This window comes from Coniosporium apollinis (genome assembly GCF_000281105.1).
Source record: "Coniosporium apollinis CBS 100218 chromosome Unknown supercont1.1, whole genome shotgun sequence".
In the NCBI taxonomy this organism is placed as follows: domain Eukaryota; kingdom Fungi; phylum Ascomycota; class Dothideomycetes; genus Coniosporium; species Coniosporium apollinis.
In genome coordinates, this window is record NW_006913263.1 from 509,394 (window position 1) to 536,738 (window position 27,345).

At 54.8% G+C, this 27,345-nt stretch overlaps 6 protein-coding genes across 6 annotated transcripts; 1 reads left to right on the plus strand and 5 right to left on the minus strand.

Annotated features, from left to right (window-relative positions):
- Positions 1 to 1,870: 1,870 nt before the first annotated feature.
- On the minus strand, positions 1,871 to 4,772 carry W97_00181 (uncharacterized protein; the record flags this gene model as incomplete). The annotated part of the gene is made up of 5 exons (XM_007778098.1): positions 1,871 to 2,640; positions 2,695 to 3,093; positions 3,143 to 4,075; positions 4,130 to 4,619; positions 4,743 to 4,772. The coding sequence occupies 5 exons, from the start codon at positions 4,770 to 4,772 to the stop codon at positions 1,871 to 1,873; spliced, it is 2,622 nt and encodes an 873-aa protein (XP_007776288.1).
- Positions 4,773 to 5,837: 1,065 nt separating this feature from the next.
- Positions 5,838 to 8,883, minus strand: W97_00182 (uncharacterized protein; the record flags this gene model as incomplete). Its single annotated transcript, XM_007778099.1, has 3 exons — positions 5,838 to 6,089; positions 6,168 to 8,141; positions 8,197 to 8,883. 3 exons carry the CDS (start codon positions 8,881 to 8,883, stop codon positions 5,838 to 5,840), a joined length of 2,913 nt encoding a protein of 970 aa, XP_007776289.1.
- Positions 8,884 to 9,361: 478 nt separating this feature from the next.
- On the minus strand, positions 9,362 to 10,798 carry W97_00183 (taurine dioxygenase; the record flags this gene model as incomplete). The annotated part of the gene is made up of 3 exons (XM_007778100.1): positions 9,362 to 9,541; positions 9,593 to 10,043; positions 10,248 to 10,798. 3 exons carry the CDS (start codon positions 10,796 to 10,798, stop codon positions 9,362 to 9,364), a joined length of 1,182 nt encoding a protein of 393 aa, XP_007776290.1.
- Positions 10,799 to 15,255: 4,457 nt separating this feature from the next.
- On the minus strand, positions 15,256 to 20,915 carry W97_00184 (protein pyrABCN; the record flags this gene model as incomplete). The annotated part of the gene is made up of 3 exons (XM_007778101.1): positions 15,256 to 15,312; positions 15,394 to 20,255; positions 20,309 to 20,915. The coding sequence occupies 3 exons, from the start codon at positions 20,913 to 20,915 to the stop codon at positions 15,256 to 15,258; spliced, it is 5,526 nt and encodes a 1,841-aa protein (XP_007776291.1).
- A 1,062-nt stretch (positions 20,916 to 21,977) lies between these two features.
- Positions 21,978 to 25,782, plus strand: W97_00185 (uncharacterized protein; the record flags this gene model as incomplete). The annotated part of the gene is made up of 4 exons (XM_007778102.1): positions 21,978 to 22,236; positions 22,296 to 23,168; positions 23,225 to 23,601; positions 23,671 to 25,782. 4 exons carry the CDS (start codon positions 21,978 to 21,980, stop codon positions 25,780 to 25,782), a joined length of 3,621 nt encoding a protein of 1,206 aa, XP_007776292.1.
- Positions 25,783 to 26,185: 403 nt separating this feature from the next.
- On the minus strand, positions 26,186 to 27,031 carry W97_00186 (uncharacterized protein; the record flags this gene model as incomplete). The annotated part of the gene is made up of 2 exons (XM_007778103.1): positions 26,186 to 26,915; positions 26,994 to 27,031. 2 exons carry the CDS (start codon positions 27,029 to 27,031, stop codon positions 26,186 to 26,188), a joined length of 768 nt encoding a protein of 255 aa, XP_007776293.1.
- Between the last annotated feature and the right edge of the window lie 314 nt (positions 27,032 to 27,345).

Sequence of the window (27,345 nt, forward strand, 5' to 3'; positions counted from 1 at the left end):
CTCGGACGTATGCAAACACCTTCGTCCAGAGCAAGGGTCCTGTGCCAACGCGTGGATCCGTCTGGATAGAGTCGGCTGCCCCTGGTCCCCCATCTGTGCTTCTGCTGCGGCGGGAACGCCGGGCCCACGGAGAGCAGCTGGGACCCTGTCTACGGCTTCAATACCAGCTCAGCCATTGGCTCCCAGACTCCAATCCGTGGCTGGGGGAGCGCCCGTCCCAGAGACGCGAGGTGTGACCTGGGGCTTGCTGCAGTCGGGGCATCGGATGACGGTCACCCCACAGGGTCAACAAGGCGTCGGCCGGATGGTGTACATCCCCTTTGGACATGGCGCTGGAGCTGTCGTAGCTGTCACTGGACGTCTCAGACGTGTAGCGACATGGAGTGACTTGGCGGCTGATTGGCGTGTGGATCGGGAGTGATGGAGAAGGGGCACTGCTGTCTCAATGCTCGCCGTAAGAGGAAGGCGGGGCAAGTTCGCCGCGGGGTCTGGAACAGAGTATTCCCGGCACCCCGACGCGTTGCAGCTCTGAAGATGCGCCTCAATCTCACCACCATCTCTCCACCGTCAGGGCGCCATCGCTGTGATTGAGATCGCGCTTGGCAGGTAGATTGTAGCACCTTGAGTGACCGTCAAGCCTGCGAGAGAGCAACAAGTCCGCATCGTGGTCACCCCGGGCTGCTGAATCCACGTGCTATTCGGACAGTAGGAACCACGTAAACGGAGCTCCCCTCGGGCGAACGCAATGTGCCCGTCAATTGCATGGTCCATCTTCCCTCCAACGGGGATCCGTCCTGAAAGCTCCACGAGAGACGTCCGCTGCACCAGCACGCGGCACCTGGCGCCTTGGTTGACTGATCTCCAGGAAAGCAATTACAGCTACCAGACGGGTTGACGGATGCTCCGCGCCAGGCCAGTAGCCTGCGTAACACGAGTGCTGTGATTCGAGCTCGCAGCTCCTGATTCCATCAAGCCGAGTGGGAAAAAGGTCACCGTGGCGCATTGCACAAGGATGTCAACCGCGGGGTAGGTTGGAGTAGATCGATGGCTGATACTCCGGAGTACCTTAGCTGCGCCCGCATTGCGCCGGCCAAAGGGGGCTCCAGAGTTCTCCGGCGAAACGAGAGCTTGAAAGAAGTAGGCGGCGCATCATCTGAACTGAGCAATGGCCGCCCTGTGGGGGAGGGTTTTTGATCACGATAGAGCTGGCGGGGTACTTCGGTACTTCGGACACTCCGAACATTATCCAGTAGCACCGCGGTCAGGATCGCCGCTGGCTTAAGGTAGGTATCTAGGTAGCGTTCACGAATCTGGGGTCAAGTTAGTCTAGCTCTACCAAGTAAGGTATTGGGCCCCAACATATCACCCCCGCAAATCCGGGACTACTCGTGCAGGTTGCTAGTGAACACTTGCGACATCCGAAGCCCGGCTCACAGCCTCATGCAGTCAATGGCAGGGTCAGGAGCTTGACTCATGTGTTGACAGACGCGTCTCCCGGCCCCTCGCCCATCTAGGGACCTGTAATGTCGTGTCTAGAATCGTCGACAGTAGTCCAACGGCACTCTACTTGCGGATCTGGCTATTGTTAAATATCTTCGTCACTTAAACCAAGGTCACCTTCGTTAAGCAGTTAATAGAGAAACTCGTCAATTACCGTGCTACCGCCTGAACTAATGGAGACAAAGGAAACGCGCTGGTGGTATCTAAACAAGAGAGAAATGAAACCACTACAGAAGACCATTCTCGACTGACGGTGGAAAGAGCTTCGTGCCTTCCACAAACCCCGTTTCCGAGCAGCAGTACTGTCCTAGAGCTCATCTCGGCGCTCCCAGGCAGCCTCGCAAAACCACGCTGAACAACCATAAACCGCCTAGTAGTACACTTTCTCCTCATGAATAGGCGCCGAGATGTTTGGATCGTCCCATACGATCTTGTTCTTTTCGTCCAGATGCGCCCCGACATCCGTGATGGCGATTACCTTGCCAGTATCCCTCACCTCCTGCCTACTCACACCAGCTGGATCCCTCGGAATCCACAACAGCGGCGGCGTGGACGTAATAGCTGGGTTCAAATAGGCATCTCGCGCCACTTCCGGTTCGTAGCTGATGTCAGCAAAGTCCCTGGGCACAAGGCGGCGCATGGTCCTATAATCGTTGTACTTGTCGGGCCGCAGGAACTTGGCCAGCATGCCTGGCTTCTTATTGGGGGTAGCGTTGCCTTCGGCGTGGTGCGTGCCATTCTTCTCTCTGCCGTCTACGGTACCGTTGCCGTTCTCAGCGGAGAGCAGGCTGCGCTCCTCAGCCTCGAGGCTCTTCGGGAGATACTGGAGTAGCGGCTTCAGCGCCGCGTTGAGCGAGATGTGGTACAGAGCCGTGAAGATTAAGAAGGCGATCATCAGGACGAAAGGACCAATAGCGCCGCTCTCGCCGAGCTTGATCGCGAAGAGACCGATGAGGCACAGCTCGGCCAGGTAGAGACCCACGAATAGCTGTTGCAACGCCCTCGGATAGACGAGCCCTTTCGTATCGACGTTGACATCATAGACGTAGAGCAGGTTGTAACGGTAGGCGAAGTAGAAGAACCATAGACCCAGTCCGGCGAAGAACAGGACAAGAGGCGCAATGCACGAGTAGCAGATAGCTGTCGCAAAGTCAGTGTTACCTTCAGATTAGTGGTTCAGGCGGTTGAACTGACCTATGATGAACAAGTTGGTGTAGACTGGGAAGACGGTGCCCCAGCCGGGGGCATAGAGGCGCGTCCATCTCCTGAAAAGTTTTCTTGGGGTCTTGTCCAGGATCTTACTTAATACAAGAGCAATGACCAGACCAGCCAATCCAACCAATATTGAGGCAACGACACCGAGGCCCTGGAGGATAAAGTAGGCGAGGTAGAAGTTGGAAGCTTTAGGGATTTGTGTCGAAAGCAAACTGGTCACTGATGCCGGGTTCTGAATAATCTCTTGGATAGCCGAGGAGGCCGCTGAACCGATGGTTGCAACGAGGAACACTTGAATGACCTGAAAGGCGAAGTACGTGTTCTGGACAGTCAACTCCACGGCAGAGCGCGTAGGGTCACCTCCCAATTTAGCAATGACTAGCAAAATATCAGTACCCGTTCAATGTCTCATGAACAGAGGACTTACGGCGAAGGATGATAGGTAGCAAGGCCATAAGTGCAGCAAGCAGAATCACAGGAAGCAAGCCCGTAATGACGCCCCGCACCGCTGCTGGAATGTCGTTGATAAAGCCAAGCCATGGAAGCTGCTCTGTGAGAAAGGTAATATTCGAGATGGCACCGACAACTGCCACAGGGACCGACCAGAAGATGATGAGTACGACGACGAAGGTAGTGGTTGCGATCACGCGGATGATTCTCTCCCACCATTTGATCCTAAGGTTGCTCCAGATGACTTCTTCAGGGTTGATGCCAGTATAACGCGGAGCCATATGCAGGACCTGATGATGCGTCAGGCTCTGATACGCAGCTTGCGCCTCCGAGAGGCTGTCAAACTCCACGAAGACCGAGTTAATAAGTTTAGCGCCGTCCAGACCACGGTGCCGATTTTGTTCCTTCTCAACCTCCGGAATCAGATGTTGCAGCTCCGAGCGAGCCCAGTTGATGGTGTCCACCTTCTTGCCGATGAGAGGCTTCAAGCGATGGGTAGGCCTCTGCTTGGGTTGAATCCAGCGAGCTGCCGCAGACCCTGACTCAGCCTCGTCGTCAACAAGTCCTGCGTTTGACTCTTCGTGTCCAGCTCCACTCTTCATGCTCTTTAGCCTGGCGGCATTTGCCAATCGGATGAGTTTGGTCTCAGCGCCTTCCAGCTTCATCGCTGCTTTATCTCTATCCTCTACCATGTCCTCGAGTTCACTGACGTCGGTCGGGATCCAAACACGGAGTACGTGTTCACCGAGCACTGCCCGGATTTTGGCCTCGTTGAGGTAGTTTTGTGGGACAGAGGTGAACAAGACGGTGCGCGACGACATCCGCTTGGCATACAAGGGAGACATGAGGTATGCCTGGCGGAGGTTGATGTAGAAGATTGACTCCCGAGTGATCATGAGGATGATGAAGCCTGTTCGCAGCCGTCAGCGTATGAACCATTCGATGGAAATGGATCGTTGCGTACCGAAGAACAGCCATGCGCAACCAGCGTGAGCATAGTAGCGATAGTAGTTGTTTGATACGTTGCTGAACGATAGCATGTCCAACTGCTGCTGACCGCCGCCTCCAGTAATGTTCACTGGGAACAGTACGGGCCAGGTGATCAAGCATCCCACGAAGCATGATATAACGCTAATCTTTAAGAGGCGGAGGAAGAGGTAGCCGTCGAGGGAGGAATGGTTCAGGACATAAGTATCCGGGATTTTGAAGAACGCCGGGAACCAACTCAGGAAGCCATTCGGTAGACTCGGCGTGCGTTCAGCTCCGCGCAAAGTGCCCAAGAACGTCCTGGGCGAATACTTCTGAGGAAATTTACGCCGCAAGATGAGGAAGAGGATAAACCAGATTAGCGCGATGAGCGCGACTGGAGCTAGCGTAGATAGTACAGTGGAAGCAGAGTTCGAATTCTTCGATGGATCTTGAGCAGCGCCAATGTTTGGGTCGTTGTTTTGGTCCTGAATTGGTGTCAGCATTACTCCTCCACCAGCTGCGCAGAGCAATTCCTGAGCTGGCGTTGTTTGTTTTCTGCCATCTGCGGAAGGGGTTTGGATCGCGTGAGTTGGCAGTGCTTGACTTACAGCGACATTCTGTCTCTTGAAGAGATCCATGGCTTCGGCGAGGAGCCTGCGAGGCAGAGCGGCTGGCTTCGAAGACGCGGCGATACAATGGTGAGAAGTTGTCGATATTTGAAGAAAGTGAGAGTCGATGGCCGCTGCTGCCCTGTTGCTGAAACACGGGGCTAGCAACCCGCGCTAACGGCAGCTCCAGCCGAATGACGCAGGTTCAAATCAGGGTAGAAGCGTGCCAGATTTGGCCTTTGTGGCAGCCAAGGGGAGGTCGACAGGTCGATGACAGCTGAATCGGTGGACTAAAGGTGTTTTGGTAGCTCGCAGCTTGCGTGGCAGCGCTTTGCTTTACGTTTTTGTTTCTCGGAGCAAGCTGGGCAGATTGGCAGTTGTGGAACTCCTCCGTCATCGTCTAATATCACGAGTCCTTCGCAATATCGCTTGCTTCCGACGACCCCTTGCTTGCGTCCCCTTTGTCCAGTGTTCCCGCGCTGAGCCACCAGCCACAAACGGGCGCTTCTGCGGCCTCAAATCAGGATTTCGGCAGTACCGTCTCTGCTGCCGTCGTACCTCGTACCGATGAATTGTAGATTCAAGACACAAAAACCGCAGTAGAAGATACACGAATGACGACGACGCGCCGGCCGCTTGCCCCTGTCGAGCTGGGCTCCACGAACTGACGTGCAGCTCGATTAATGAACTAGAACAGGTGGCGGAGTGTGGCTCAGCTCGATATTCGCTTGTTTTGGCAAGCCACACAACGGTCTGGATCGTGCCTTTTCTGGTGTCCACCATATCAAACTTGAAAGACTTGCAGCGTGCATAGAGCGGAACATTTGCACCAATTCAGCAAATTTGAAGTTCGTCTTGTTAGCATGGCCTGCATCCAGAGCGGAGGCTGTGCAACTCCCCTTCATGGACAGCTGCGATGGAAACCCTCAATGGTGCTACCACGAACCAGTGTGAGATGATGACAAGATAGTGACAGCAATAGATGATCGCAATATATGGCTGGACATGGGCGAGATGACAAAGTAGCACGAAGCAACACCAGCTAGACCCATCCTTCACATCACATAGCCATCCGAGGCACTCACCCACCTCTGATCAAAGAGCACCGCTTACTCGACGCAGCATTCTTCTACCACCAAGCAGCGGTTCGAAACGCCGCATCCGTTCATCTGTGGCCATCTTGACGAACGCTGCAACACCGAAATCGGCATCACTGTTGGATGGCGCGGGTTCTGCACTAGAGCTCTGCGCTTCAGGAGGCGGTGTTGATGCTGGCTTCTTCAGCTCTGCAAGGATGACTTGGGCTGCAAAGGCGTTTAAGCCTGCGCGTCGGAGAAACAGCTCCCACTGTAATTCAGCTTGTCAGTCGAGGGACTAACGAACAGCTAGTCCAGATACTGCTGACACGAGGGCTGAATTGCTCACCAGAGTCTCCTCCTGCAGCAACTTCAGGCCAGGCACTCCGAACCGTGCCATGACACCCGTGGTCCACCTTGCCAGTTCCTCTTCTCCGCCCGCCACGTACAGCACCGACACGTCGCCGCTCAAGGCAGCCGCAAACGCAGTCAATGAAGCCAAAGCCTCACAGTCTCGCTCATCGAGTGCACGCAATTCTTTTGCTCCCGCCCGCTTGTCAGCTGTTGTCTCGGGCTTGCCCGCATCTTCGCTAATCAGGACCAGCACCCGTTCGTATCTTTCAGAGACGTGTGCGATCCTTGCTCGGAGCCCACCAGTACCTTGAACCGATTGACCCGGCAAAGCACGCTGTTTGGCTTTCTGGAGCGTGGTCACAAGGATTGCGGTAGCCGGAGAGCAGAGCAGATCGGCTTCAGCTAGCGGGGCGTTTCCGACAGACTGAGTGCCGAAGTCACGCTCGATGAGTATGGCTGTGGGATAGAGCTCCTGAATGTGTCGGAGAAGATAGCGCTGTTTTATGAGAGTCGTGGAAATGACAAAGTGACATGGCAGCAGGTTAGTAGGAGTTGCTGGTGACGGGAGCGGAGGAACAGGTGTCCCTGGCCGCTGTAATGGATCAGGACGTGGGATAATAACAGAGGCTGCCGAAGCGGCTTTTCTTGGCTGAATCTCATGTTTAGGTCCAGATTTCGGTCGACTGGGTATGTCATGCGTGACTTTGGGTTTCTTGGCGACTGCGCTGTGAATTTCTATGAAATTGGAAAGCGCGGTCGAGGCAGAGAAGCCTCCAAATAAAAGGCCGTTATCCGGTTTCTGGCTAGCCCCAGCAGGTGCTAAGGTTTTGTCGACTGTAGCCTTTCCGGATCTTAGTCCAGGAGTAGGTGCATCAGTTGCACGTTGCGTGAGACTCTCGCTAGCTGGCGGCTTGTCCCTGCTATCAGTCCTTGGATCAAGCACCTCCGCCGCTTCATCCATTTCAAATCTTCGTTTCTTGATCAGCGCCTGCGTATCTCCTGCCTCCTCAGAGACTGCCGGTTCAAGCTCATAGTCACTGTCGTCTGCGTCTTTGAGGATCATAAGCCCCTCCGGCTTCCAGATAAGCATGTCGCTTTCCACCATCTCTCCATCCAGGTTGACTCCGCTAAGGAGCCGGCTAAGCGCTCCATCGTCATCCATCTTTTCATCCAACGCCACCTTACCAAGCTGTGCTGGAAACGGACTCCAGGGAAGCGCTCTCTCAATTTTTGGGATCCCGTGCCAGGGCTGCATGAGCTGCAAGTCCTCACGCTTGACGCGCGCGAGCAACTTCTTTTGCGCATCCAGCTCTGATTCGCTGTCTCGATGTTTGCCATGCAACTGTCGGGCATACTCCAGCCAGGGCGCCTTCGGTAAGGAGAAGTCCATGACTGGTATGTCGACCCGCTTAGTTGTATCTACCTCCTGCAGCTGCTCCTGTTCGAGCTTCCTGTTGGCTTTTCCTGCGATAGGCTCAATCACTTCGTTGAAGAAAGCTTCGAAGCTACCAGGCGAGTCTGGCTCGTTGGCTTCCGCAGCGTAAGTCGTCGGTAGGTCCGGGATGCATTCGTGCAGCATCTCAGAAAAGGACACCGATTTTGCCTTCTTGGCCGGAGATGGTAACGTCGTGGGTGGCGTCAACGGTCCTTCCACTCTGAGATCTGCGAACTTCCGCTTGAGGGGAGACGAAGAGGGCGGCTCGGCGATTAATCGAAGAGGACTGTACACATGGCCTATCTCGTCCGACTCGATGAGCATCGGGTCCTCTGCGCCTTCTTTCATCCCGTGGTGCGGAAGTATGGCGTCCTGCTTCTTCATTGCGTCTTCTAGTGTCTGCAGCTCAGCTACTGTAGGGTCAGTGCGGTCAGAGAAGAGTTCGAGGCGGCCTGTTGGAGACGAAGGAACGAATGGAGTGTGCGGAGGAGTGAGCGGGAGCAATGGCGGCGTGATTGGCTCCAGTGCCAGGTTCTAGAACTTTTTAGCGGACTACACCTACACTCAACCCTAATACTACACGGCTTACTCGCTGATACCTGATTTCTTCTGCTATCAGGTCCGACTCATCTGCTGGGGCGTATGGATCACTCAGGGCCGCCTGTAGGAAGGGAAGCGTATCTGCAGGAACTTCCAATCTTTCAGCATTGGCACGCGCGTCAAACTGAGCGGGCAAGTTGAGATGCTTCTTGGGCCATGACAAGCCCTCGTCTTCTTCATCATCGATTTCTTCCCATGGCAGCTTGATCCGGCTGAGGTCGGCGGAATCAATCGTTCCGAAGTGTCGCAAGTCCCACTCAGTGTCGCTTCTGAGGATGGGAAGCTCTTGCCTCAGATCACTGATCCTGGACCGTTTTGCCTCAGCTCCTACATCCTCAGTCATCTGAGGCGCAGTGAGCACATCGCGGAGCAAGGCGGCTGTGTCCTTGTCTATCGTCAGGCATTCCCGTGTTGAGAATTCCTGAAGCAGCTCTGAAGTCCAGGCATCTTCACAATCCACATCTCCGAAAATGAATATGGTTGGACTCGGAGGGCATGCTGGATCAAGCGGCTGTTCTGCCTGATAGTCGTTGGTGAGGCCGTAGTATCTCGCATACTCAAGTGGCGGGATGTCTTCTTCTGTACTTGCAGTTTCTTCCTGTGATGGTCGCTCTTCCTGTATCGTATCGTCCTCAATCACGTCGATAAGTATCAGTTCGACGTCGTTGTCGCGCATTGTCGCGTCGTCTGTGGGGTGTTGTCGCGTCGCGTTTGCTTCTCGATTCGCCCAGAACTGCGTCCTCAGGAGTTCCTGCAACCCCTTCTATTACTCATTAGCTGCGGTTCTTTGATAGCTCAGCTCGCCATGCCTTTCTGGACAAGCGATCCATATGTGGGGACGTTTTGTGAAAGGGACATGGCAACCAAGCTTGAGATGAGCGTGAGCGCAGGCACGTGATGCAATCGGAGGAACGAATTCAAGATAGTTTTCCAAGGCTAAAAATGGTCCGGTACGGTACGTTCATAGATCACTGCCATGCTTGTGCTTTATAATAAATTGAGATATACACCTGAAACCAATTGGCAAGAAAGACGATGGCCCGCTTGTACGCTAGAACCAGCAACAAAACCAAGCGCGAAACTGCAAACATGAGACTGTGGGTTGAGGCTCCTCGTAACGTTCGTTAATCTCGTTAGGGCTCATTAAGCTGAGACTAGTCGTTGTAGTTGGCGATACCAGACCCATCCTTGCTGACCGGCGAAAGACCGTAGCGCGCACTCAGTTCCTCCTCCTGGGACTTGCCTGCGGGATCAAAGACCGGCTTCTCTCCGTGACAAGCTACACGCACAGCATGACGTCGATGAGGCGCAAAGCCATACGACGCCGAGTGATTCTACAAAGGATCAGCGACTCCTTGTGGCGGAAATCACAGACTTGTACTTACGCAGATGCGGTTGTCCCAGAAAGCGACATCGTTCTTTCCCCACTGAAAGCGGACATGCATCTCTTGGGTTGTCGCAATAACCTCGTTGAGATAACTGATTATATGATCGCTCTCTGTCTTTGGAACGCCGACAATTCTCGTCACGAAACCCGGGTTGAAGAAGAGCGAGTTCCAGCCTGTGACAGGATGAGTGCGCACAAGAGGATGCTCGGTGACAATCGGGTCGCGGCGGACGGCGCGGCCGAGTGCGCGAGAGCCATCTGCTTGCATCTGGGCTGAATGCAGAGCTGTAAGACTCTCCAGGTACTTTTGCATTGAAGGTGAAAGGGCATCATATGCAGCGTACTGGGAAGACCAGAGGGTATCTCCACCGCCGCCGCGCGGCGGTCCAGTCAGGACTTTGAGCGATGTATACGCGGGCGGCTGAATCTCATATGTAACATCGGAGTGCCTGAAGAGTCATTAGCTCCTGCTCGTCCAGTTGCAGCAATCATCACGAGATCTTTCAAGCTCTCTACCGTGCGGAAGCTGTAGCGAGCGAACGCATACCTGAGCGGTACGAAGCCTCCCGCGTCCAAATTGACGGTGAGCTTAGGTAAACCGTCATCTGCAGGGTGTGATATATTCTTCACGAGTGCATCGTTAGTTAACTCACCATAGAAAGGTTGGAGTGAAATACGATCTCATGTCTTGTTTGGATTGCTCGCTCGTGTAGACCACATGCACATCTTCCAGTCCAGGGCGGCGAGGTACAGACGTCGTTGCGTGCCTATGAAGCTTGCCAAAGTACGTACCAAGCTCACGTTGAGCCTCGATGTCGAAGTCGACCTGATTACGGAAGAAGACCACACCTCGGGTAGCGATCAGTCGAGCAAGATCATTCTTCTGCGCGTTGCTGAGCTGAGCAAGATGGACACCGCAAACCTCCGTCCCTATTTTTGGCGTGTAATCGAAGATATCTATAGCTGAGCTAAGAAGATTACGATACTGTGAGTCGGCTTGAAGGCCCTTGTCATGGTAGGGCACCTCAGTTAATGCATTCCAATGCATGTTGGGGAACCTTGGCAGGAGCTCTTCGTGCTCATAGTGCTCGTGATCCTCAACGGCTGTGCGGCCTGGCTCGTACTTGAGTGGGGTTGGCTGCTTTGGTGCTACCGAGAGCTGGTGCACTGCCGGGTACTGAGGCTCCTCAAGGGATGGTGCCATGTTGAGACGGATAGGATGTTGTTGAGTCGTTGACGATACTGGAAAGATGCTGTTGTAGACGTCGAAGTGGATGAAAGAGAATGGAAATGCAGAAAAGGAGATGAGCTTTCAGCGGAGGAAGAGCTTCCTTAAGTCTTCGAAGGGACAACCAAGGAGCATCGCGCGACCACGTCGCATGACGAGCTACTTGCTGACGAGCTACTCTCATGAGGTGATCTTACACAATCATCTGCAGCAGCATCGCGAGGCATGGGAACAGGGCGTGAGCAGCGCTGAACCTACGCTAGTGACTACGAACATGCAGCACGTTTTCGGTAAGCGAGAACGGACACGTAAGATGTGAACGACCGCCAGAGGGGTAGAGGCGCACGAGTCAATGGCTGATCAGGATTGATAGACGCAAGAGGATGTAAGGCACTGTCCGGCGGATCCGCCAATCAGACCGAAATACCCGAGATCACTCATGAACGATCACGAAAGTACAGAAAGAGATTGCGTGCTCATCTGAGCTGCTCTCAAGATACGTCCTTGCTCTCTCCAACTTTTAAGCATCATGCTCCATGCAACGTGAACCTTCTCGGGGTCATCCGCAAGGTAAGATCAGCTCTTCTGCGGTTGGGCCATCAACTCACGCTCTGGCATCAACGCCAACCCAGGATTTTGTCTTAAGCCATCACTAACAACCCAACCACCGGTCAAAGGTCATGCGACGAGAAAAGCGCAGCCGCTCAAGGGCTCGAACGGCTGGAGTGCAACGTTCACAGGCTTCTTGCTCGTTGTCAGTGTAGGATTACCTAGGACGGGCAAGCGTATGTGGGGGAGGTTGACTGCGAGGCGCGTCACGGCCGGCACCTTGAATCCAGACCGAGGGTGTGCGTCGGTCAAAGCTGACCTCGAAGTTGTTCTGCAGCTTCCTCGGACTTGCCGGTCTGTTTCGATTCTGGATCGTGAGGTTCGGGTTTGCAAGTGCGAAGACACCCACGCGTACCAAAACGCAGGTCGCTGGATGCCTCCCGCAGAGGACATTTATCGCTTGACAAGATATTTCATCGAAATGGAAGGGCACGGTTGTTCATGCATCAGGGTCGTTCGGAGACAAAGATGTGTTCTTGGAAGAGAGCGTTCGACAAGGCCGTTGGTTGAAGAAAGTGAGGTGGAAGCAACTCTTAACGACCGTGATAACCATGCAGGCGCTCGGACCACATGGGGTTTCGCTGAAAGTTATGCCCGGTTTGCGAACCTAACCTCACACCTATCGTTCCGCTACAGTAAGTGACAAACGCCTCACAGCTCAGGCCATAACATCTGGAGGGAGTTTGTAGTGACTGAGGGTGCTGTGGTGTCGAAATCCGACTGATTCACTTTGAACTGAACGAGTAACGTCCGGTTTTAGAGATGAACGTTGAAGTACGATTGTGAGTTTAGGTATACGTTGATGTCGTGTGGAGTCAGCTTCAGTCTTTCCGTTACTCTGCGTTGCTTGTGCTGTGCCTCAAGCGTCTAGGTGATCCATATCTTTAAATTTCCACTATCTATGACGACCTCGTTTATCGTTTCCTCTCGCGCGCGACAGTACCACTGCTTGGCCGCCACGATAACTCTCAACCCCACATAAGCTAGCCTTAAATTACCATTCTTTCCATTTCTCAATCCTTGGGCTTCCTGCCTGGTCACAAGCACCTTCTGGCACCTACGCTCGCCATTCCACCGCACGTGGCCTGTGTTTGACCGCCATCATCGTCTCGTTGGACGCAAACTCCGAGTGGACTTGGCATATCATACGGCTACCAGTTCAGCCTTTCCTTCAGCTACGTCATGTCACTACAGCAGCGGGGCTCGATAGTTTCTGTCTTTCATCTCAAGGGCATTGGTAGGCTTACTGAACTACTCCGTCGCGCTTTTTTTATTTTAATTAACCCGTTTTCAAGCGTCAAGAAGCATCCTTAGATCTGCATTCAGTCCCGGCTTGGCGAAATTCATCCCACCCTGACTGTCAACGCGTTCGCTGCACCTGTCGGAGAATTCCAGCCGTGCGGGACGACGAAATCAATGCTTCCAGGCCATACCCCCAGGAGCACCAGCCATGCGAACGCCCTGCTGTAACACGGCTCAGGTCCCAAGGTTACATACGCTAGAATGGCTGTGATGCAGGCGCGAAGGGCTTCAGTGCAGGCTTATCAAATCAACTCTACCGCTTCCTGGTTGACTGTTGGATGAGAACTTATCAGCTGAGGAAGTCCACGAACCAGTAGATACGGACGCCAGCGATCCCAACCACCGAAACGCCCGAGCGCTTTCTGTTGCCGCCGCTTGCAACTTAGGACGTGTTCTTGCCAGTTCTGTAAAGGCCGATCCCAACCGGCGGCCGCTACCAAGCCTGAAAGACGACCGCATAGCTGTCCACAAGCTGCAGTTGTAGGATGGGCATGTCCCAGTGCCTTGTTACCCATTAAGCTAGTCAAAATACTCGAAGGGGAACTTGCAGCGTATAGTAAATCCCCGACTCGGAGATCAAGACAAGTTATGCTAATCCGCATAAGGGTCTATTCTGGATTTATGTGGACTGGCAAGCAAAGATCCGAATCGAGTCTCAGGTGCGTGGGCGTAGCATGCAGTGTCCACTATGGCGGTGGATGCGGACCGAGGTGACCTCCAGCCCGTGCTTTCGGCAAGGATACGCCCATCGCTCTTCCCGGATACGCCTCAAGCGATGTACCAGAAGTCGTTGGACGCTTTTATCACTGTCCCCGCCAAAATCTGTCTCACGACTTTTGCTCCATTGCCTGTCCTGATACAATCGCCGAGCCCGTCCCTTGAGAAGAACGCACTTTTTAGGTCTGTTGTATGTCTTGCATGATCAAGATTATTGTTCTCAGGAGATTGTTGCATCAGAGGATATATTTCCAGGAGTTATAGGCAATCACACGCGTGCACGTAGCTGGCGCTCTGTTATGGCCGCTTCTTCCTCTTACTTGAGTCACGCTTCAGCTTCGCGCCATCGCACCAGCTCGGCTTCTCTCCAGCCTTCTCACCGGACAGCTTCCAAGACTTTGATCAAATACAATCAAACATCTTGATCATTTGTTTACTGTCCTTCCTGTCATGCCTCAGCTCACCCTTCACTCCACTCAGGCTTTTGCTCATCGGAGTCGTTATACGAACGATTACGTTAGTAAGCGTACGATTCCCCGGAGTCGGCGCACGCGCGCCTCTTCGAAAGAGCGCCGTGCTTTTCGCCCGCCTCATCTTCTTCGCGCCGTCCTGTAACTTCTACGATGACTGGGAATACGAACGGTACCTCGAAAACACGAAAGACCGCCATCGCCAACCCCATCTTAATTAAAGTCCATAAGACGCCTCTGCCGCTACTTCTACGTATCGTTCTCTGCAGGCAGCATCAGCGCTATAGGCACGACCGTACCCACCGCCTTTACAAGCCTCATCGGAGATACTGACTATACCGGCCGCTTCAACGCCTACGTGACCCTCCCCGCACAACATCTCGCAAAAATGGAAGACACACATGAGGTCTACATGGACGTCTTCCACCCTTGGGTGACGGCTGCTCAAGGCAACCGACGCTTAAGGTCAAATTGCTCCGAAATGACCTTTTTCGAAGACGTATATGAGGCTCAGAAAAACATCTTCCACGCTCGGATGAACGCTACTCAGCCCAGCAGATAGCTGGATGCCATTGAAGTATGCCGAAACGGCGTTCATGGAAGATACCAGACACCCATATACGGGCTGGCATCGGCTTCCGTGGGACCTTCTGACGACCGGATGAGATTAATTTGCGCAAGGCATGAGGATACTGTACTACCTCACACCCGCGTCCGTCGGATGGTGTGTTCAGGTTTCAAGCCGGAGGGAAAGGGGAGGAAGCGATGGACGGGGAACAGGATGATTGATAAACCGTTATCCTTGGAGACTTGGCATGGCGTTGAGTAAGTTGACAGCGATCTTGTCCTTTGAAACCTCCTATCGTGTGCAGTTCGCTTCTATAGTGCCTCTCAGCCTTGTCCCGCGATGCAAGTGTCATGCGGAGTTGGAGCAGAACAACCACCTAGGTGCCTCTGAAACATTTTAGAAATAGTAACGTGTTAATAGCTAAGCGAGTACCTACACGCGGTCCCGTTCGGATCGAGTTATAAGTATTCCACTAGAGATACTACACCTATCTACAAAATACGCCGACAGTCAAATACTTATGCACAGGAACTAGCGCGGGTACACAGAGCTAAGACACACATAGAACACAACACCATCCAATGCTTGTACACGCGCTTTTGCCAACATCTTGTCTCATCTGAAACATAGCCAAAGCAAAAGTATCATTCTATATGCCTCATCAGGAACTCATACAATCCCCTTAACAGCAAGCTTTCCCACATGCTAAGCCCCGAACGCCAAAACCGCCTCGCCACAGCGTGACAAACTTTTCCGAGCCCGACCGCTCACGAAGCCATGATCAGCGCCAACAGCGCCATGCGCGTGTAAAGTCCGTACCGCATCTGCATGGCACACGTTAGCTGCCGCATCTCCAAACCAATGGAAAAAGCAACGGGCATGGGGGGGAGCGAGGAACCACATACCTGTCTAAAATACGCCGCCCTCGAATCAAAGTCCACCTCCTCATGAATCTCATTGTTCCTCGGCAGCGGATGCATGACCACCATGTTCTGTTTCGCATGCTTCATGACCTTGTTGTCAACCACGAAGCTATCCTTGACCAGCTCGTACGACTCCATGCTCTCGAACCGCTCCTTCTGCACCCGCGTGCAGTACAGCACGTCGCTCCTCGCGACAATCTCCGGGCTGAGCTCCGAGCTCTCCTTGCTCAGCTGCCCGCGCGAAGCCAGCGTGTCGCGGATACCGCTGGGCAGGGCCAGCGACTCCGGCGAGACGAGCTGGATGCTGACGTCGTAGTGCTTGAGCAGCTCGCACACCGAGTGCACCGTCCTTCCAAACCTTAGGTCCCCGACGAACGTAATCGTCAAGCCGTTCACAGTCCCCAGCTCCTCGCGGATGGTAAACAGGTCCAAGAACGCCTGCGTCGGATGCTCCTTACTGCCATTCCCAGCATTGATAACCGGCACGTTTGAGCACCGTACCGCCGTGTCCGCAGACGTCGGGTCAGGGTGGCGCAGCACGATGGCGTCGCCGTAGCAGCTGAGGGTGCGGATCGTGTCGGCGAGGGACTCGCCTTTCTGACTGCTGGAGTGGCTCTCGTTGACGACGACGGTCTGGCCGCCGAGCCGCTTCATCGCTGCGTCGAAGGAGGCCGAGGTGCGGGTCGAGGGCTCGAAGAAGGCGGTGCACAGAACGCGGCCCTTGAGGATGTCGAGGCAGCCTTGCCGCTGGACGCCGAGACGCATCTCGGAAGCGACGGTGAAGAGGAGGTGCAGGTCGTTGCGGGAGATGTGCTTGACGGAGATGACGGACTTGCCTTTGAAGGGGGAGTGGGCGAGGAGTTGGGGCAGGGAGAGGGCGCCTTGGGTGAGGTTCAGCTGGGAGGGCCGTCGGTCGCCGTTAGCCATTGGCGCAAAGGTTTGGTAGTCTACGCTGCTGATCTCGAGGTCGTACTGGCGCGCTAAGGCTTCGATGAGGAGCTTGGCGTTCTTCACGTTGGTGACGAGAGGCGTTTGGTAGTCGACCGCCATTCGTCGGGTCTGATAGCCGCGACTCATGTAGTTGGCTGGGCGGCGGAATCGGTTGTTTGAGGGTAGGTTAATGTACAGGTCGATAAGATTGTTCGAGAGATGCTGCGTCAGCGAGTACTCGGGCTTCTGGTCGCCGTCGAAACCGCCGCTACCAAGCACCTCGAGGAACTTGCATGGCAGACCTTCTCCTTCAATGAAGTCTGCAGTGCCTGCCGTCGCAAAGAGGTTGTAGCCGAGCTCATGCAGGCGCTTGATAGACGGAAGCATCTCTTTCTTGTCCTTGTACGCGCCGATCGAGAGCAAGATGTTCTTGTTCGGCAGCTTGAATCCAGTCGAGATGAGGGCCTTGATGTACGCCTCATATTTTGTTCGGCCAAAGCAGGCGACTTCACCGGTAGAAGCCATCTCAACACCGAGAACCGGATCCGCACCAGACAGCCGGGAGAATGAGAACTGTGGTACCTTCACCCCTACGTAGTCCTTAGGGATGTTGACTGGCGGATACTCCTGCACTGGCAATCCCGCCATGGCCTTGGTAGCCATCTCGATGAGGTCCACTCCCATGACCTTCGAGACGAAGGGGAACGATCGCGAAGCTCGGACATTGCATTCGATGACCTTAATATCGTTGTCTTTGGCAATAAATTGAATGTTGTATGGCCCGGTAACATTGAGCGCGTTGCCGATCTTGCGCGTGGCATCTTCTATCCGGCGAACCGTCTCGGGATCCAGGTCTTGCGGCGGCAGGATCAAGGTCGCATCGCCAGAGTGGACACCAGCATTCTCAACGTGCTCAGAGATGAAGTGGCCTATCATCTTACCGTTCAGCGCCACAGCGTCCATCTCGATCTCCTTGGCGTTTTCGATGTACTTCGTGATCACGACTGGATGCTCCTTGGAGACATCGGCGGCCTGCTTCAAGTAGTTCTCCAAGTCATGCTGGGAGTAGACCGTGTTCATCGCAGCGCCAGAAAGCACGTAGGAGGGTCTAACAAGGACAGGATACGAGACCCGCGCGCAGAACTCCTGAGCTTCCTCGAAGCTTGTGAGCTCCTTCCACGCGGGCTGATCGACTGAAATCCGGTCCAGCATGCGAGAAAACTTGAAACGGTTCTCAGCGGTATCGATCATCTCTGGTGATGTACCAAGGATCTTGACGTCGCGGCGCAGCAAAGGCAGGGCAATGTTGTTCGGCGTCTGACCACCCATGGAAAGGATGACTCCACTAGAGTTCTCCATGCCGTAGATGTCGAGCACCGTTTCCATATTGATGTTCTCAAAGTACAGTCGGTCCGCTTCGTCGTAGTCGGTACTGACGGTCTCAGGGTTGTAGTTGACCATGACTGTCTTGTAGCCGTTCTCGCGTAGCGTCCGCACCGCTCTTACCGAGCACCAATCGAACTCGACAGACGAACCGATACGGTACACTCCAGAGCCGAGAACCATGATTCCGCGGTCGTTGAATGTGACATCGTGCTCGCTGCCGTTGTATGTGAGGTAGAGGTAGTTTGTGAACGCAGGAGACTCGGCGGCAACGGTGTCAATCTGCTTGACTACCGGCATGATGCCCGCATCAACTCTTTTCTGTCTGACTGCCAGTTCGTTCGACGCCCAGAACTTGGCCAGCTGTCGATCAGAGAAACCAAGCTGCTTCGCTTTAATGAGAAGATCTCGGGAAACGTTGTTCTTGTTGTATTTGGTCATCAGCTTGCCGAAGTCGCATAGGCCCTTGAGCCTGTTCAAAAACCAGGGGTCAATCTTCGTCATGTCCCAGATCTTCTGTACTGTGTAACCCTGGTGCATAGCGTTCGCCAGAGCGAATAGCCGCTGGTCAGATGGTGTCTGCAGCTCCGTATCAATTGACATGAGGGCTTCTGTCTCATTGTATCCGTCGTTGGTGGGATCAATTGCGCGGATTGCCTTCTGGATCGCCTCTTCGAATGTTCTACCAATGGCCATCACTTCGCCCACGCTCTTCATGGAGGAGCCGAGCAGAGTTGATACGCGGGTGAACTTCTTAAGATCCCACCGCGGGATCTTGACGACCACGTAGTCCAGCGATGGTTCAAAGCACGCGCAGGTGACCTTCGTCACCGAGTTCGAAATCTCATTCAAGGGAATGTTCAGACCAAGCTTGGCCGCCGTGTACGCTAGAGGATAGCCGGTGGCCTTCGAAGCAAGAGCCGATGAACGTGAGAGACGAGCGTTGACTTCGATAATGCAGTACTCCTTAGAGTCAGGATTGAGCGCATACTGGATGTTGCATTCTCCCACCACGCCTAAGTGCCTGATAACGTTCACGGCGGTCGTCCTTAGCATGTTGTAGTCCTCATCAGAGAGTGTCTGCGAGGGGGCCACGACGATAGAGTCGCCAGTGTGGATGCCCAAGGGATCGAAGTTCTCCATGTTGCACACGGTTATGCAGTTGTCCCGGCAATCTCGAACAACTTCATACTCGATCTCCTTCCAGCCCTTCATGCTCCGCTCAATCAGAACTTGAGGACTTGCGGCGAACGCTTTGTTGCAGAGATCTAGCAGCTGGCTCTCGTTGTCGGCGAAGCCACTTCCAAGACCACCGAGAGCGTAGGCGGCGCGGACAATGACCGGATAGCCAATGTCCTTTACGACCCGCTGAGCTTCTTCGACAGAGCTGGCCGATGCCGACTTGGCGCATTTCTCACCAATCGAATCCATGCTTCGTGCAAAGAGCTCGCGGTCTTCGGTGGTGATGATCGTCTCAATTGGCGTGCCGAGCACTTTGACGCCCAACTCCTCGAACTCGTCTTTCAGCTGGATACCGACCTGAAGCGCAGTTTGCCCACCGAAAGTTACATAGATTGCATCTGGGCGCTCGTTCTTGATGACCTTGCGCACAAATTCTGCGGTTACTGGCAGAAAGTAGACCTTGTCCGCCAGGCCCTTCGAGGTTTGGATGGTGGCAATGTTCGGGTTGATGAGGATTGTGTAGATGCCCTCTTCCTTCAGCGCCTTGATGGCTTGGCTGCCAGAGTAGTCGAATTCGCCAGCTTGTCCGATGCTCAGGCCACCACTACCAAGAACGAGAACCTTCTTCACATCTACTTTCGGGTGCAGCCTCTTATTTTCCGTGATGTCACCGCCTGGAAACTGGACGGGCCTCGACATGATCTCAGGGGATGTCATGGACTTCTCGATGGTGTCAATAAACACATCAAAGAGAAACTCCGTATCTTGCGGGCCAGGCGCATGTTCTGGGTGGAACTGCACGCTGAAGTACGGACGACTGATATGCCTGATGCCTTCATTGCTGCCGTCGTTCGCATTGACGAAGAGCTCCTCCCAGCCTGTGGGTAAAGTCTTGGCGTCAACTTCGTAACCGTGGTTTTGCGAGGTGATGTAGCATCGTCCAGAAAGTAGATTTGTGCAAGGGATATTGGCGCCTCGGTTGCCGAACTTCATCTTCTTCGTGCCAGCACCCGCTGCTCGGGCGAGCAGTTGATGTCCCAAGCAGATGCCAAAGATAGGCGTTCTCGCTTCCTCCATCGCAGCCCGGATGTGCTTGACGGTATCCTCCATCATAGCAGGATCACCGGGTCCGTTTGAGATGAACAGCCCATCGTACTCCTTTCCAGCAAGCTCCGGGAAGTTGTAGTTCCATGGCACAACCTCCACCTCGACACCTCGCCTGACAAGACACCTTAGTTGATTGTATTTCAAACCGACATCTACGCACATCACCCGTACCGGGCGCCCAGAAGGGTGTTTCAGAGCGGTCGACGGGTGTGGCGGGTAGATTTTGGGTGTGTGGGTCGAAACTGGTCATACTGTCAGAGAAATGCGCCAGGTGAAACGGTTCAGACCGTGTTACCTTCCACAACCAGGTTCTTCGTATTCGGATCCGCCCAGGGGATCTGCTCGAAGTGATCCCGCCAGTCGCTCGCGTGCGCGCCGTTCGGTTGCTGTTTGGCTTCAACATGACCGTTGGTAAGAGAGTCGCCATCTGGCGTCTCCTGCTTCTCAAGGAGGAGCCGGCCAAGCATGCTGCCCTCGTCCCGGATCCTCTTGGTCAAGGCTCTGGTGTCCACTCCGTAGAGCGCTGGAATTCCTTGCTCCTTGAGCCAGGTGCCGAGGGACGACTCGGCTAGATGATGTGAGTATTCTTCGCCGGCATAGAATGCCACCACCAGACCAGCTATGTGTATCTGCGCCGACTCGAAGTGTGCTGGAAGGCCTTCCAGGAGCTTGTCCTGTTCGCTACGGGAAGGTACGCCATAGTTCCCCACCAACGGATAGGTTACGACGAGGATCTGGCCGCGGTACGAGGGATCCGTAATAGACTCTGGGTATCCGACCATGCCCGTCTGAAAGACGAGTTCGCCAGCTACGCTCTTGGGCGCGCCGAAGCTGTGACCCTGGCAGACGAAGCCGTCCTTGAGCTCCAGAGCCATGAGGGGTCCCTCATCTTGGCCAGCCATATTGGCCTAGGATTTACTGTAAGTCTAGAGAGTCTAGGCGCGCAGTATAGTCGCGTCGATAACCAAATTCCGAGTGACGGGTATGTGCAGCGGATATTCGTAGTGGGCGGTGTGCGGCAGGACTCGATGGTAAGAAGGATAGATCAGATGTGTAGGTTAGAAAAGGACGGCCATTAGAGTACCCAAAATCCAGTGCCGACTGTAGATATGAGGACAAGGTGCGGTGAAGTACGATTACGAGGAGGTGTGCCGAGAGAGCACTGTGTGCCTTTCAGGATTTACCAAAAAATTATTTCGAGCTGAAGGTTTACGGGAAGCTTGATCTTAGTGGCTTGGCCGGGGCCGGCAGATCTTAGCGCGGGGTTCCTATCGGGGGTTCTGTGCGGCAGGAATATAGGAAACTCGACTCTGAAATCGAACAGCGACTGGGGAACAAAAAGGAGGTATATACCACCCCTCTGGAGAAGATATATAGGTAAATATACGAACATGTTGGCAGCAAACAAGTTGTGAAGCCAGCAAAGGCCTACAGCCTTGACAGATCCCTACGTTTGCGCGAGTTTGTCGGACTCACCTCCCTCGGAGCACACAACGGCGGGATGGTGATACGGAGTACAGAGGACAGGGTCGCGAGCGGTGCAGCAGGCGGTGAGGGCGATGGAATAAAGAATGCTGCACACCTGCATGCAAGATGCCCGCATCATGCACGGGCACCCCTTCCACTGTGGTGATTGGCCTTTTCGATGCAGAGCATCATCAAGTCCCTCTCACCTTTCGTGGGGTACCTGTCGTGCTAGATAAGACCCAAAGCCCCATGATCATCATGCCTTTTCTCGTCCGGGGGCTTGCAGCGAAGGGAGAGAGGGTGTCAGAGGTGTCAGACCTCCCTCGCTGTCTCCCTCGCTCGCCGTTCATTTAATCGAACGCTATGGCCCGTTTTCCGGTGTTTTTACTGTTTACACTAACCCTTGCACATGTGATGTCCACTCTTTGAATCTACAACGTCCCTCAGCGCCGTCTCAGAGGAAGCTTGAGTACTGTCTGAGGGGCTTTCCTGCGCTGATGCTCGCCTCACTGCTTCGGCCAAATACTGGCCGCCGGAAGTCGAGTCGGTCACTACACGCTCCTCCCTACGATAGATCACCAGCTCTTCGGCCACAGGACGAAGAGGGCCGACGAGGGCATTCTGAGCAAGTGACGCCTTACGAGGATGGTGCCGGTGGTGAAGGAGAGGACGACCTATACCAGCATGAACAGGATGAAGAGTCCGAGGATGGGGATGAGACGCCGTTACTTCCGATTTTTTCTTCCGTCCATCTTGGTATACCTCCTCGGTCCTTGTTCCATTACGAACACATCAAGCTGACCTGTCCTGTGAAGATCGCCTCCCCGTCTACAACATCACCCACGCCATAAGACTCCTCGTCGTCCAGCGATGCGAAACCACGCTCTCGTGGGATCAGTTGCGGTCACCACAGGTCTCGCAGTTCCTCGTAAAGCCCATACAACAACAGATCCGCTCATCGCACTTCTCCCGCGCCACGGTGTATGCTCTCGTCGCAAATTGCTTGCAGTTCAAGAAGGAGGGCGAGGCAAATCCAGGCAATATCGGTGTCAGCAGGACGCGAGCCCTGATATGCGAGTTGTTGGCCATGCGGCTGCTCAAAGAGTTTTCTACACGGGAGCTGATCGATGCTCTGTCCTATGACTTCGATCCGCTACAAGGCCTTACGCCTCTGGGGACAGGTAGCAGCACTCTTGTTCAAAACAGGCCTCGTCATGCAGCACGACCGGCTCGTATCTCGACAATAGAGATAGCCATCCGGGCTCAGGCGAAGAAGTTTCTTGCACATCCGCTGGTCGTTGCTCAGCTCGAAGCCATCTGGGCCGGAACAATAGTCTTCCACTCAGCAGCCGACAGCCTTCACCGTCGGCCATCGAAACAGCAATCCGCCAACAGACGGAATTACGGGACGACAGCTCGCCAGGTGAGCCCCGATCAGGAGAAAGAGAGTCTCTTGCGACGTTCCGCGACGTTGTATGATCCGCATGATGCCTCGCTGTTCAAGTTATCACGACTTCGCGTGCCACGCTACCGGCAGATACTCGAGACAGGTTCTCTTGCGATCATGATAGGCTTGCTCATTGCCGTGTTGATGCAAAGATCAGTGGAAATCACGGCATTAGAGATCTTCTTCTGGTTCTGGAGCGCCGGCTTCATGCTTGACTCGGTGGTAGAATTTACTGAACAAGGTATGGTTCCATATCATTTTGCTTCGATATCTCACATTGGACTAACGTCTCCGAAGGCTTTGAGATTTTCATCATAAGTGTCTGGAACGCTTTCGATCTCGGGACCCTACTACTTCTCATGATATACTATGTTCTTCGGCTGTACGGAATCCTCATGCCGGATGCTCGAAAGCATCATACTGCTGGAATGGCCTACGACGTGTTGGCATCAACGGCCGTGCTATTGTTCCCACGAGCCTTTTCTATCCTGGACCACTACCGCTACTTTTCGCAGTTGCTTATCGCCTTCCGAATGATGGCTTTAGACTTGGTAGCCATACTGATACTAATAGTAATCGCGTGCAGCGGCTTCTTCGTCGCCTTTACCTTGTCCTTCGGTGATGAGAATTTCGATGCATCGAGTGCAGCTTATGCACTTTTCCAAATATTGATGGTAAGAGAAGCGCTAACCGTAAAGACCATGCTCGATCAAATCTAGAGAGGCTAATCTTGCGGTCTACAGGGTTTTACGCCTGCCGCGTGGGAAGTATGGCCCGGCTACAACATACTCGGCAAGGCCATCATGACCATGTTCTTGATTATATGCCACTTTATGATCGTCACGATTCTTATCACGGTTCTGACAAACTCATTTATGGCAATCGTCCAGAACAGCAACGAAGAGCATCAGTTCCTCTTCGCCGTCAACACCCTATCAATGGTCAAGTCGGACGCGCTCTTCTCGTATCTTGCCCCTACCAACATCATCGGCTGGCTGCTGGCTCCGACTAGGTTCTTGCTACCCCTACGTCAGTTCGTCAAGCTGAACCGCACTGTCATCAAGGTTACACACGTTCCGGTGCTCTTCGCGATTTTCGCGTACGAGCGCATCATCCTTTCCCGCATGAGCTACGAGCCCACAGACCTGGTCGAGCAGCGCGGTAGGATGCCACACAAAATGCCAGCATTCAGTATGCGGGGCCCGGCAGATCTCTTCAGTCCGGGTGTCCGTGTGCGCGAGCATTCCATTGTGACCTTCCACAAGGACCGTGCTTTGGAGGAGGTCTTCCGCCGACCTTTCAAGGGCACTCCAATGCGCGAACGTCGGGAAGGATCTTTGATGGAACAGCACAAGTCAACGAACGTGGTCCAGAACTGGATGCAGTCAATGAACCACGAAGGCGGTGCGTCTCCTCCTATGGAGCAGGCAGAGTCGGTCCTCGAAAGGCTGGAAGCTCGCCGCACACACCTTCGGCGGGCAAACACAGCTAACCTACTTCTACCACGTAAACGGACGTCCAGCGCTGCCGGAAGGTCTGTAGCATCTGATCCAGCGGAATTGACGTCTCAAGCAGCATCGAGGCCGCATCCGATTGCTGAGGAGGATGACTCATTCGGAATGACCATTGACGAAGCCATCCGCCACACAGAAGATGATGATGGTGATGACGAGCTCGTCACAGGTGATGAAGAGGACCACGATACCACCGACCGTACCAATCATGAATCCACCCACAACGACTCCGACAAGGAGAACAGGCAGGCAGACGACAGCTCCCATTCTGAAGACGAAAATTACTTCCGCCCATCAACGGCCACCAGGACCCCCGCCTTCCCCAGCTCCCTCCCCTCAGCCACGCGTCCCCGCCTGCTAGGCGCCTCCAACGCACCCTCCTTTCCCACCAGACCTCTCGCCGCCGCCGATTACACCCACAACCGCAACACCTCCACCAACACCGTCCTCTACAGTCCCATCCCCCAGCTCCATATCAGCAGCTCGCCCCGCCATCCCACCGGCTCCCCGCGCAAATCCCCCAGCTCCCCGCGCCATCCCGCCGGATCCCGCGCGCAGTCGCCTTCCAAGCGCCCGGCCACCGCCCTCATCCGCAGTGGCACCAACACCAACACCCCAAGCGGCACCGCCACCCCCTCCCGCCGCACTCCCAGAAGCGCCATCCCGAACTCTTCCGCCGCTGTGACGCGCGCCCGGCCCATCCTCCCGCCCCGGCATCTGAACCAGAGCGCGCCGAACTTCCTGGGCATGCTGGCTTTGGACGAGATGCGGCACGGACAGGACGGCCGCAGAGGCCGCGACCCTTCTTTCAATGCACGCGCGCTGGACCTCGCATCCGACCTCGGCGACAACCGCTATGCGCCTGACGCGCACCTAGGGACTGTGCCGGCGAGCCTGGCGACGCAGTTGGGGATGCGGCACTTGCAGCGGCACCAGCGGGAACGGGCAGTGGAAGGCTTACAGAGGCGACGAAGGGATAGCGATGAGGAAAAGGAGGAGCAGCGCCGCAGCCGCGAAGAGAGGGAGGAGGCGGGCATGGTGAACCGCATCATGCTGGCGCGGATGAACACGCTCGAGGAGGGGTTCAGGGAGGTCTTGAGTGAGGTCAGGGGGCTCGTGAGTGGGGCGGCTAGTAAGGCGCACAGTGCGACTGGGGAGGGGGCGATTTTGGGGGCGGTAACGCAGAGGAGGCCGAGGGAGAGGAAAAGGAGGGGGAAGGAGAAGGTGGTGGAGGAGAGGAGGGAGAGGAGCGCGACGCCTTGGTATAGGGAGAGGGATGGGGAGGGTGTTGAGGTTGGAGATGCGGGAGTGGGGGCTGAGGCCGAGAGGAGCAGTGTTTAGCATCTTTAGCAGTGGCGTTCGGGGGAACTGCAGCATAGCTTGGCGTTGGTGTGGGAACAACTGGTTGCATAGCATATGGCGTTTCTGGGGCTGACAGTCGAGTGTAGAAGATAGGGCTGGCCAAGAGGTGCCATTAGATTTATAGATATACAAGGGAAGCATCAAGACCAGAACCGAATGCTACATCATTCGTAGCTCGACGCTCTGGCCTGGACCTGAGGCTGTCGCACTGAGAGCCATTGTGAGACAGCTTGGGTTTGTGGAAAACCCGTCCAGATGGAATAGAAGCGCGAGGATCGAGTGGCTTCACAAAACGCCCTCCGAACGCCAAGAATAGGGAAGCCAGCTCACAGGGGCGCCCATAACCCTCAGCCGACACATCTCTGCCATCCTGTCTTGCACGTTAGCCCATGTCCATCTCCCCCCAGCAGCAGCGCAAGGAAGCACACAACTCACCAGGCAGCCCACACCCAAACCCGACAAACAGATAGATCAAGAACACCACCACCGCGCACAGCAGGGCCATCAACCTGACATTCTTCCACCACATCCTCCTCCTCAGCCCGCGACTCCTAACCCTAAAATCCCGCGCGCTGCCCCCCAACCGATCCGTCTTATCAACCAACAAATCAATCCTCTCCCCCCTCTCAAGCACCCTCTCAATATTCTCCTCCATCACCTCCCTCACGCTCGCAATCTCCCGCTGCGCCGTCTTGATCGCATCATTCTGGCCCGCCTCGGTCGCGCCCTGCTCGTGCATCAGCCTTTTCAGCGTCGTGTTGAACGCCGCAGCGCCATACGGCGGCAGACTCGCAAAGTCCGTCGTCTGCGGGTCGTATTGCTTCAGAAACGCGTCTTTGATGCTGATGAGGTACCCGAACGGAATCCGGCGCCCGAGCTCGGCTTTGCAGATGACGAGGTAGGAGAGGCCGCCCGCGGAGGCGGCCGAGGCCGGGTGCTCGCTGGGCGCGCTGGCGATGTAGTGGATGTTGTGCGCGCCGTGCGTGTAGGTTTGCTTTGTCGGGGTGCTGTGCGGGATTTTGGGGAGCACGAGCGAGGCCAGGCTGCTGGCTTGGGAGCTGGCGGAGGCGGTGTGCTCGGTTAGGATGGTGGTGTTGTAGGCGATGCAGGAGCTGCGGGGTGATGTTAGTGGTGCTGTTACTGCGCCTGTAGGGGATACTGGGTGCGGAGGCGCATTGGGGGTTACTGACTACAGGAGAGGTGTCGAGGATGAGGATGAGGACGCCATGGCGGCGGGTGCGATTGCAAGGTTGCACTTAGGTTTGTGAGGTCGCGACGGTTGTTTTGGCGATTAGGTGTCGCTGTGATTCGGTTTGGTTGAAGAGGAGGACGATGTAGGTGGTTGTTTGAATGTTGGAGGCTACAGGCCGAGCTGGGCAACGATGATGCAGGCGGCTTCGAATGCCACAAGCGGAGTTCCTTGGCTCCGCCGCCGTCCGCCACGAACTGGAGAGACGCAGCAGTTCAGCACGTGGCCAATACGTATTCCGTGAACTCGGAAGATCACTAACATCACGGATTCATCGACCACCATGGTATAGC